General features: G+C 39.7%; 1 protein-coding gene across 5 annotated transcripts in view; it reads left to right on the forward strand.

Annotated features, from left to right (window-relative positions):
• LOC108412149 (membrane-associated guanylate kinase, WW and PDZ domain-containing protein 2) overlaps positions 1–12102 on the forward strand; it is a 107987-nt gene that overhangs the window by 47151 nt on the left and 48734 nt on the right. For 3 of the 5 annotated variants that reach the window (XM_037536089.1, XM_037536091.1, XM_037536088.1), the window contains exons 4-6: positions 5330–5449; positions 8935–9108; positions 9625–9675. In XM_037536089.1, the coding sequence (XP_037391986.1) occupies positions 5330–5449; positions 8935–9108; positions 9625–9675 (345 nt within the window). The remainder of the gene's footprint in view (positions 1–5329; positions 5450–8934; positions 9109–9624; positions 9676–12102) is intronic. The other 2 variants (XM_037536086.1, XM_037536087.1) reach the window with 1 other exon arrangement.

A 12102-nucleotide genomic window follows, 5' to 3' on the forward strand; every position in this document is an offset into this window, starting at 1 on the left:
GAAATCACTTGTAAAACCTGACCAAAAATAGTTTGTAGCGTTTTCCTCAAATAAAGCACAAAAAACATATTTTTTCAGCTTTCGTTAGCTATTGCGCATGCTCATATATCCACAACTAGGGAGGGCTTTTGCCACTTGTGGCTTTACTACAAGCCGATTGGCTCTTTTTATTATAGCATAGACATCATGTTGAGCATTATGAGTTATACTATTCGTTTTTCATCCACTGAACTGTCTCATCCTCTTTTTGAAAGTGTAAAGCTGTGCCTGTAGATATATTTGAAGCTACTAATCAGCTAATTTGGCCACTTTTTAATAGTTGCATGCAAAGTCTGACAAGCCAACTAATACAAAATTATTTCTATTATATTTGCTAGTATTGACAGCTTCAACATAGAGCTGTTGTGCAGATTGTGTTAAAATCTAAGTCCAATCCCAAGTAACATTTCCTTTTTTAGCAAGCAAGAAAGCAAAGTGTCTTTACATAGCACTTTTTACAAAAGGTGTCGTGACAAAGCAGCTTTACAGAACAGTCAGTATTACAGAATGAAAAAGAAAAGAAAATCCAGGTCCAAGCCCCCATGAGCAAGCCAGTAGTGACAGTGGCAAGGAAAAACTGCCTAAGGGCAGGAGGAAGAAACCATGAGAGGAACCAAAACTCAGAAGGGGACCCATCCTCCTCTGGTCGACACCAGATAGCAAACATTGTTAGTATAAAGTATTATAGTATTATAGTACAAAGTGGGTAAAACAGGTGGGGCAGCAATTTGATTAGTTTATGATTAGTAGTGGCAGCAGCAGCATCTGAGGGTGAGGACTGCACAGCCTTGTACAGCAAGAAGCTCAATGGTGGTCAAGCTAGTCCAGAAGGCTGGCGAGCAGTGGCACCCAATCAAGGCAGAAGAGGCAACAGCATCAGACGCACAGGATGGGCAGCTATTCAACCCAGCAAAGAAAGTGGAGAAAAACACAGTCAGTTCTGTAATGAGTGATAAAATGTAATGATAAAACTGGGCTAATATGGTTGAACTTTCTGGATCTTGTGAGGACTCTGGCTGCAGCGTTCTGGACTAGCTGAAGCTTGTTGAGGCTTTTGCTGGGACAGCAAGACAGCAGGGCATTACAGTGATCTAGCCTTGAAGTAATAAATGCATGAACTAGCTTTTCAGCATCCTGTAGAGATAATGCATTTCTTAATTTAGCAATATTGCGGAGACGCAGGAAGGCTGTTCTACAGGGTGAGTCAAAAGTCACAGGACAGGTTTTATTTTATTTTATTTTTCATTTTATTATCGACTTTTATCTCTGGGGTCATCTCAAACAAATTGTGTATACTGAAGAAAATCCACAACAAGCACCACCTTCAGCACCGCATTGTGGAGGCTTGTGACAGCATAAAAATTCAAATAAAATAAAACGGTGTCCTGTGACTTTTGACTCACCCTATAGTACTATTAATTATATGTGCGTCAAGGGACAGATCAGGGACTATCATGACTTGCTTGTTAACACAAATGGCTAATCAGCCAATCACATGGCCACAACTCAGTGCATTTAGGCATGTAGAGGTGGTCAAGACAACTTGCTGAAGTGCAGACCCGAGCATCAGAATGGGGAAGAGAGGTGCTTTAAGGGACTTTGAATGTGGCGTGGTTGTTGGTGCCAGACGGGCTGGTCTGAGTATTTCAGAAACTGCTGATCTACTGGGATTTTCACGCACAACCATCTCTAGGGTTTACAGAGAACGGTCCGAAAAAGAGGAAATATCCTGTGAGCAGCAGTTGTGTGGACAAAAATGCCTTGTTGATGTGAGAGGTCAGAGGAGAATGGGCAGACTGGCTCCAGATGATAGAAAGGCAACAGTAACTCAAATAACCAACCAGAATCTCTGAGGAGTGTTTCCAACACCTTGTTGAAAGTATGCCATGAAGAATTAAGGCAGTTCTGAAGGCAAAAGGGGGCCCAACCTTTTACCTAATAAAGTGGCCAGTGAGTGTATATAGTGCTGTTTCTGTACTGTGATGTGGCCTAAAACCAGACTGAAATTTTTCATGTATATTATTCCTATACAAATAGGAACTTAATTGTTTTGCTACTCTGCCTTTTCCAAGATCTTAGATGTAAAAGGGAAATTCGAGATTTTAACTTGTTCATTTTCTTGAAGTAAGGTAAACGATTCCAGCCTATCTGCAGTGACTGTAATATTCTCAGGGTCTGGACTAGCATTATAAGGCAACAGGTTCGTAGAGTTTAACTGTGTGTTCATAATTTTCTGCCTAATTTTTAAAACTTATCACTAAAGAAATTCATAAAATCATTGTTGCTATAGGCTAATGGCATCTGGGCTTCAGTGACTTTTTTGTCCTCTGTTATTTTAGAAATTGTGCTTAATAGTAGTCTAGGATTATTCTTATTGTTTACTATGAGAGAGGAGAGATAGGCTGAGTGTGCTATAGCAAGTGCTTTTCTATAGTCTATAAGGCTCTCTCCAGGTGGACTGGAACACTTCTAGTTTAGTCAGACGCCATTTTCACTCTAGTTGTCTGGCAGTCTGTTTTAAAGCTCAAGTATGATCATTATACCAAGGGGCGAGTTTTTGCTGCCTATTTTACTTTTTAATAGAGCCACACTATCTAGAGTAGATCAAAAAGTATCCTCTAAGAACTTGGTCATAATATCTAACTCATTATGATTAGATGGACAGCTGATTGTAATTGAGGAAGGTTTCTGATAAAGCTGCCAGCTGTGGAGAAAGTTATAGTCCGCTTGACATGATAACATGGTAACGAACACACATCATCACTAAACTGAATTTCGTAAGAGATTAAGTAATGGTCTGAGACTGCTGTGCTCTGGGGGAGAACGGCTAAATTATCTATGTCTACACCAAATCTCAGTATTAAGTCTAGAGTGTGGTTTTGGTCGTGTGTGGGCCCTTTTATAATTTGGGTGAAACCTACGGAGTCTATGATAGATATAAATGCCTTACTCAGTGCATCTTGAGGATTGTCAAAGTCAATATTAAAATCTCTGACAATTATTATTTTACTTGAAAACGTTATTAAACTTGATAGAAACTCAGAGAATTCCTGTAAGAACTGAGAATACGGCCCTGGCGGCCTGTAAATTGTAATTAGTGAAAAGGAATTTTTATTTGCTCCTTGATTAAGTATATTAAGTAAAAGAGCTTCAGAAGAAGAGAATTTCTAGCCTACTTTTCTGACTTTTACTTGGTTGCTATACCTGCACCCAAGCCACTTAAATGCAAGGTTGTAGCCTGTGGGGGTGGCTTCATTTAGACTAAGGTATTCACCGGGTCTAACCCACATTTCTGTGAGCATCAGAATTGTGATCGGTAATTTACAACACCGGCTTTAGATGTAAGAGATCTTATGTTAAGCAGTCCTAGTTTTAGACCAAAGGTGCGGTCATTGCTAACTGGTATAACTGGTCTCATATTAATTAAGTTACTAGAGCAAACTTTTTGAGGCTTTTTGATACTTTGTATGCTGCTGTTAACCCTTCTGAATGTCACCATGTGTATCTTGTCATTATCTGTTGATTAAACTACTAAATAATGAAATTTAGAGACATTTTCTACTATCTTACATTCTATTAGTCAATATGCAAAGAGGCAGTGTGCATCTGCGCGTGATTTGAGAATTCTCTTGGCCATCATCACGTACGTACGCACACACATACGCTCAAACTCCCTTAGGGTCACTCTTGTTATTGGGCAGGCCACCCATCACAGACTCCTTCCCCTTCTGGTCTTGTGGTGATTGACGTGTGCTGGGTGTGGTGATAAACAGCTTGGTCTAAGTACACCACTGGGCCTCTGGCTGTGTGAACTATGGCTGAATATGTCAATACACACACACACACATACACAGACACACACACACACACACACACATTCACACATTCACACAATGCAATAAAGCTCAGAATGCAGCACCTCAGGGGTGAAGAGGACGAATAATGTTCTGATTCGAAATGCATCATGGGACTTCACTATCAGGTTCTTAATTTAAGAATTTGTAAGTGTGTGTGTGTGTGTGTAAGTCTGTCAGATCACACAAGATAGCGAGAAGGACAAGGGAAAGGAAGATGGCATGCCAGTGTGTTACCATTCAGTGCCTGTAGAGCTCTACTAAGAGAGGAAGGCACATGTCAGGATTTAGATGGTTGAACAGTGTGATCAGGCTGGGTGTTGTCATCATAAGCCTGTTAACCTCTACATCACAGGAGGATGTTGGATGCTTTAGAAGGATGATGATAAGATATACATGACCACCTTTTAAGTACAAAACACTAGCTGTGTTCCAAAATTGAGGCTGCATTTTTAGAATTATGAACCATTTGTCACTGTAAAATTAGACCTCTGCATTTAACCCATCTGTGCAGTGAAACACCCACATACATGCACACTAAGGGGGCAGTGAGCACACTTGCCCGGAGCAGTGGGCAGCCCTATCCACGGCACCTGGGGAGCAATTGGGGTTAGGTGCCTTGCTCAAGGGCACTTCAGTCATGGACTGTCAGCGAAGGGAATCGAACCAACAACCTTCTGGTCACAGGGCTGGCTCCCTAACCTCCAGCCCACAACTGCCCCACTAGATAAATCGGTGTATCCCCGAGCCAGGTTTGAACCACTGCTGTCTGGATCAGCGGTCCGTGACGTTACTGCTGCGCCACTGGGGTGTCATGAAATGCTTTCCTATCAGAAAAATCCCTCTAATAATGAAGCCTACATTACTGTGTACAAGTGAAAGACCAGCTTTCTTTTATTTAATTAACAGTCAGTATGTCCAAGTGCAAGCTATCAATTTTTCAGCATCAGAAAAAAACATGAAGTATATATTTAACAGAAAATTACACAGACGCCGCCCTGTGGTGGATTGGCGACCTGTCCAGGTTGTATCCTGCCTTCCGCCCATTGACTACTGAGATAGACTCCAGCTCCCCCCACAACCCAGAAGGATAAGCAGCTTTAAAAATGTGTGTGGGTGTGGGCGTGTGTGTGTGTGTGCGTACAGACAAATGTCTTTTTTACACAGAAACCTTTTTTCAATATTTAGTGTGCCTGTATTATAGTTTCCATTGTTTTTGTGAAGACTTGCTTTCACCTTTTCAAAGAAATCTGCAGGGATATTTTTCTATACCTACAAAGTTCAGTCTAAGTTGATTGACTTCTGCTTTTCATGACCCAACTAATCTCAAGCACATTTAGTAATGTTAAGAAACATGACTATTTTTGCATTGTAAATGCTGTGACCCCTTATTCCAGTTCTTTAATATGTATATTGCTCTCTGTTGCATCCTGTAGGTACGACCAGACAGCCGCGAGATGGGGAGATCACAGGAGTGGATTATAACTTTGTGTCCGTCGAAGAGTTCTTCTCTCTAGAGGAATCAGGAGCTCTGTTGGAGAGTGGCAAATTTAAAGGTCAGCTCACACTCAAGAAATTCCTTCTGGTTGTTCAAATTGCACCATAGTATCTCATCTATTTTATCAGTAAAAGGACACATTGCTCTGAGTTCTGTTCATTCACATCAAAGCTACATGCTCTTTACACTGAGGATAAAAGGAGCAGTGGGAACTAAGAGATCTCAGACCTGGTCTCTGTTCAACAATATGCTAGACGTCCTCTATCGTCACCTGTTTTTGTTCCCACACTGACTTTGATTCAGTCTAGGTAACATTCAGTCGAGCCTTTCGGCCGAACTGCAGCTTGCATCGTCTTTCCATTTCGAGATCATGACCCAGCCTAAGTGCCGTTTTAATACTTGCATGATTTTCCTCTTCCTTGAAGGAGTTTGCAGAGCCAAGAAAAATGAAAAGTTATATGAGGTCTCTTGGCGTCATTCATTCAGTCCCTGCTTAAAGAGCGAGATGCCTCCTTACAGCATAAGTGGGCCATGAATAAGTCAGACTGCTTCAATTTCTTCGGTTTCCCTTTTTAACCCTGTAATGCAAGGGCAGAAAAGCTGCTATCTCTGCCTTTTAATCAACTCCTCTTTGCTCATAGTGTGATTTCTTAGTGCTCCTATTGCATTTATTTATTTATTTATTTATTTGTTCATCTATCCATCTATTTTGCCAAGATTATAGCCAAAAAGTAGTTAATTTTCATTTTGTTTGTGTCTCAAACTATCATCTTGAGCAAGCAGACATATGAATAGAAACATCTACTGTGAATAAACCAATCAGGAATAAGTGCTTCCATAGCAATGCGAGCACACTTGCTCAAAAACTGTCACGGTGAATCCAGCAATAAAAGCGGCGTTGAGCTTTTTCATACAGTAATAGGAAATACAGTGGCATACATAAAGGTCCACTTCCATATGCTGATCTATTTTATTATGACCAGCATAGACATGCACACATCAACTGCTCTTAAGTTATAGGGCACAAAGTCAAAGTCTCTGAATGCATTACTATTGAGACATTAGATTTAATACCATCACTTATTGTTTAGTAATAGATGATATAGATCAATGTGTTTGACCAGTAAGTGATATATATATCAAAGTAATGTGACCATGTGAATTTAGCCATGCAATTACTCCCAAGTCATCCTCATTGTATGTACACTGTACAGTTGTCACAGTTGTTTGGTGTACGTGGTCAAACTGCATGTTTTGGATGATTTTCAAAGTGAGAATAAGTGAACACATCCTCTACACAGAGCACACTTCTTGCACATTTTAACATATCACAAAAAAAACCCCATAAAAATGTGGTGAGTGCTAAAGTAATAGCACATTTTATTTTGCATGTATTATTTTTTCCAAAATGTTAAACGCAAAAGATGTCTTGTTACCGTCCAGGCAACACTGCATTACCGCTGTAAGGCTACATTTTCTTGTTGAACTCCACAGCATTTTAATATTGCAGTAGAATATACAGAGTCTCATTGCTTAAATGATCCTTTTTAATATTCAGCACTGGTGTTACCGCCTGGGTAGCGCTTGCAGGGTCTGCACATGAGTTACAACTCTCAGGGGCGGGATCACTCCCTCTCTTGATTAAGAGAGGGAGATGTATTAGCATAAAAGATGCTGCGACGTTTACCAAGAGCCATAAACGTCATTCTCACCTTGTCAGACCAGCGAGTGCTATGATTTACATTCTGCTGCAAAGGCAAGCTACTCAGTCAATAACTGGCAAGCCTTATGTGTGGCTAAAAAACCACAAGGAGAACAAAATATGCACTTCAAGACTATTCTTGGGAAAGAAGTGGAGAAAAACAGTAGTACTGCCTTTGCTCAGCGTTTCTGTTCTTTCTGGAGTATAATCTTGGAAAAAAAGTGCAACATCAAAGCATTCCTGCATTGATTACTCAATGCTAAAAATATCAAGTTGACCTTGATACCTTAAGTGTCTCATTTCTGTAAATATGAGAAACAGCATTGATATGTTACTAATAATACATAGTGTGTGTTCTTTAAATGTCTGGCTTCTACGTCTGTGGTACATGATATAAAAGGGAAACTGCAAAGTCAGCAGCTATGTGTGTTCATATTGATTATGCCATTACTTCGCCTGTTTGTTTTGCGCTACATGCTAAAGTACAGTCTCAGTGCAGCAAGTCCCCACATAGATGCACTTAAAGTGGAATACTACAGTTCACAGAGATGTAAATAAAGTCACTTCACGGTTGTATGATGTGAAAACTAGACCTAGACAGTGGAATCAGGGGTTACAATGCCTGCAATGCAAAATAATGTAATTCAAAACCTAAAATTCAAACCTGGCAATTTGGCTGAGAATGTACTGTATGTGTTTTTTTGAGTGTGTTTATATACAGGGAGAGTCAAAATTCACAGGACAGGTTTTATTTTATTTTATTTTTTATTTTATTACTACTACTACAACCTTTTCTATTACGACTTTTATCTCTGGGGTCATCTCAAACAAATTTGTGTATGCTGAGAAAATCCGCAACAAACACCACCTTCAGCACCGTATCATGGAGGCTTGTGACAGCATAGAAAAATTACATTAAATTAAACAGTGTCCTGTGACTTTTGACTCACTCTGTATGTAAACACATTCAAAAAAACACATACAGTACATTCACTGCCACATTGACGTCGATAATAGTAAACTAGTGAAAACATTTTTTAAAAAGTTTTCTTTGGGTACTACTTTGCCTCACGAGCACAAATGTATTTCAAAAACGTTTTAGGGCAAAAGCATTATATGAAAAACTATTGTAAATATTAATATATGTCTCATAGGGTAGCATATACATAGACATTTCACGTTGTAGCCTTATGTGATGTAGCTTTTGGCAGCATTAAACTCTTTGGACGTCTGGTTCCTATCATCACTGCTGTGAACAATTTGTCGGCAAGTTTGTCTAGAATGGAGCATTTCACAAGGATTCAGATTTTTATATTGATGTGCAGTAGCATGTTTGGGTTTCTTAGTCCAGTTACATGGCTTTCTTGATTTTCTAAATGATACATAAGTTATGCTCTAGTTATACATCCTCTACAGAGAACATACTTCTGCACATTATAATAGCAATATTACTGTTTGTTTGTTGGATTTCTTTAAATGAAAAAAATGTGGCCACATTTTAAACTTGAGATAGTTTTTCAACTAATTTTTTAAACTCAGCGAATAAATATAAACTAAACTTTAGCACTACAATTTGTTGAAAAGGGGCAAATTTAAATTTGTTCCCTGTAGATTATATGCTAACTTATTTTCACTTAGAAAATTAACAAAACATGTACTTTGACCGGGGCTATTCAAACTTTTGCAAACAGCTTTATGTTGATATCGGCTAGAAACCGTTAAGGTGTTGTAACAGATTTGTCAAAGCTAAAGCTACTATGATTTAGAGAGAGAATGAGGAATTCCTGATCCAGCATTAGATAAAATACTCAAGGCTCTTTTCCACTTTCTTTCTCTTTCAGGGAACTATTATGGAACCCCTCGGCCAGTCCACATCGGCCCAGAGAGCCCCCCAATCACCTACCAGGAGCACCGCAACCTGCTGAGGAGGTTTCGCACGCGCAGCAAGTCCCTCAGTAACCTGGAGAAAGCAGCTGAGGAGGGCTACAACAGTGAGGAAGATTCCGGTCTCTCAGGTAGGGGGAGAAGGATGAAGAAAGAGAAGGAATGTTAACAATATTAGAGTATCCGCACTTACTTTGGAGGTGCTTTAGTTTTGTGTGTAACAGTGGAAGCAGTGAAATAGAAAAGTGTAACAGAAATGCTAGAAATGATATTACTATTCATACGAGATTTGCTTAGTCCTTTTGATAGTCTGTGTAGCATTCTTGGCAAAGACCTGCTTTCTTTTAAGCTTTTGGAGCAGGATTTTAGAAATTGAGTCATGACAATATTCCTGTGGTTTCCATATGACCAGATGAATCACACCTTAAAAAGAAATTCCACCAGTCTAAAAAATGCACAGTTAATTTGTTAAAATGAATTCCAAAGTGAATCAGAGTGCTTTGATGTGTCCCCAGTGTTTTTTTTTTCCTTATTTTTACAATTTAGCAGTATTTTGCGGTTATCAACATTACATACAGCTCAGCCGACACGTGTAGGCTCACTGATCGTTTTGGGCAGTAAATAAAATTACTATGTTTGTGTTGTAGACATTGTGACCCCTGGTTCTTATCACCGCCACTGTAACAACATCCAAGTCGGTAAGTTTCACAATGAACATCAAAACACTCTGAATAACTTTGTTTACATCTCAACAATTGAATTATGCAGAAATTTTCTGTAAATCAGTGGGATCCTCTTTTTAAGTAGTCAACCAAAATATTTGTTCTGCAGTTCAGGTGGAAATGTTCATTGTGAGATCTTGCAAATGCAATTGAACTTGAAAGAAAGGAACTGCAATAAATGGTCAGTGAGCGATCTAGTTTATAAGACTACACCAGCAATCTGAGTTTAGCATTTACAATGATATTTTGTTATAGTTATAATGGTTGCAGTAGTATACACTTAAACAATATGGTTCTTCAAGTGTTCTTTAGTAAAGGCAGTTGTTCTGTTTTGAGTTCTATATATTGCTTCATGTTTGCATGGTTCTCAATTGTTTAGATTGATGGATATGTTGTATATGGTTCTATATTGACCCTTGTTGAAAATGGCTCCATATAGCACCAAAAAGGGTTCTGCTATTGTTCCAAGCTACATCATAACAACAGCAGAACCCTGTTTTGAGCTATACAGAACCATTTTCAAAAGTTCTTATATAGAACTGTATACAACACATGAACCGTCTAATGCGCTAATTAGAACTGTCCAGGGTCCTGAACTTTAGTCTCTTCCTTATGCACAGTTTCAATCCGTGCTCTTGATGAAGTGTTCAGATAAAACACAACACCTGTGTTTGTTTGTTTGTGTGTGTGTGTGTGTGTGTGTGTGTGTTTAAGGTTATGTCTGTACTGGGAGCATGCTAATTAGCTTAGCATTGGGGGGCAGGTTGCAGCTGTTCTGGTCCCAGCTGGGGATGCTTACGGTTTAAATTAATAAAGCTGGAGAAAATATTTTACAGCTGGGTCATATACATGCTGTGCTCCTTATATATGAGACACTGAACAGATGCTAAGTTGCATTACTGTAATCATTAAGCGGTTTGGGAAGGATAATTCTTCTCATAGTTGTGGAGCTCCCTGGATTTTGCACCTCATGATGTAAATCAAATGAATTTTATGCTCATTTAGTTTTATGTTCATATATTCTGCTGTAGACAATAGGACACAGCAAATACTGATAAGAAATGTAACAGTGCAACCTTATAGATTTACAGACATAATTGTGATAGCTTCATTATCCTGTAGTGATTATATGTCATTTATGACTCAGAAGAGGAAATGGGAAGAATGTCATTGCATCTCATGTATATTAGCAGTACTGTTCTAATAATTAGTGTTTTTTTGGTCAAAGCTTTGCCTGGATTTGCTAAATTTCAAACCTGAACCTGACACAAACCCGCTCACATATAAAGAGGGATGGATTATTCTAGACAGTTTTACAGTGCTTTGCCTTGGTACGAAGAGCTTGAGTTGATGGACAAAAATATAATGCTGGGATAAGCTGTTATTCTACTCATCTGTAATACAATAACAGTTTTTATTATTAGTATATTTTTGTGAAATTGACAATCATACCTGACAGAGAACAGCAGATGCCCTCCTCTGAAAAATGCTTAAGTGGTGGTGGTGTTTTAGTGTGTGTTGGGCTGGTGTGAGTGGATCAGACACAGAAGTGCTGCTGGAGTTTTTAAACACTGTGCACACTAACTGTCCACTCTATAAGACACTCATACTTTGTTGGTCCACTTTGTAGACATAAAGTCCAAGACAACAGCTCATCTGCTGCTGCACAGTTTGTGTTGGTCGTCCTCTAGTCCTTCATCAGTGGTCACAGGACGCTGCCCACAGGACGCTGTTGGCTGGATATTTTTGGTTGGTGGACTATTCTCAGTCCAGCAGTGAAACTGAGGTGTTTAAAAACTCCAGCAGCACTGCTGTGTCTGATCCACTCAGACCAGCGCAACACACACTAACACACCACCACCACGTGAGTGTTACTGCAGTGCTGAGAATGATCCACCACCCAAATAGTACCTGCTCTGTGAGGGTCTATGGGGTCCTGACCACTGAAGAACAGGGTAAAAGGGGGGCTAACAAATGATGGGCTACAGTCTGTAATTGTAGAACTACAAAGTGCTCCTATGTAGTAAGTGGAACTGATACAATGGACAGTGAGTGTAGAAGCAAGGATGTTCATCATAATGTTATGCCTGATCAGTGTATGTGGCACATAGAAGAGTAACAATACAACATATTGTATTGTCCATCCATCCATCCATTTTCCAAACCGCTTCTCTGTCAGGGTCACGGGGGGGTGCTGGAGCCTATCCCAGCAGTCTTCAGGTGAAAGGCAGGATACACCCTGGACAGGTCGCCAGTCCATCGCAGGGCAGACAGACAGACACAGACAGTCACTCACACATTCACACCTAGGGGCAATTTAGCATGTCCAATTGGCCTGACTGCATGTCTTTGGACTGTGGGAGGAGAACCCGGAGGAAACCCACGCAGACACGGGGAGAACAT

Source organism: Pygocentrus nattereri, chromosome 29 (genome assembly GCF_015220715.1).
Source record: "Pygocentrus nattereri isolate fPygNat1 chromosome 29, fPygNat1.pri, whole genome shotgun sequence".
Taxonomy (NCBI): Eukaryota; Metazoa; Chordata; class Actinopteri; order Characiformes; family Serrasalmidae; genus Pygocentrus; species Pygocentrus nattereri.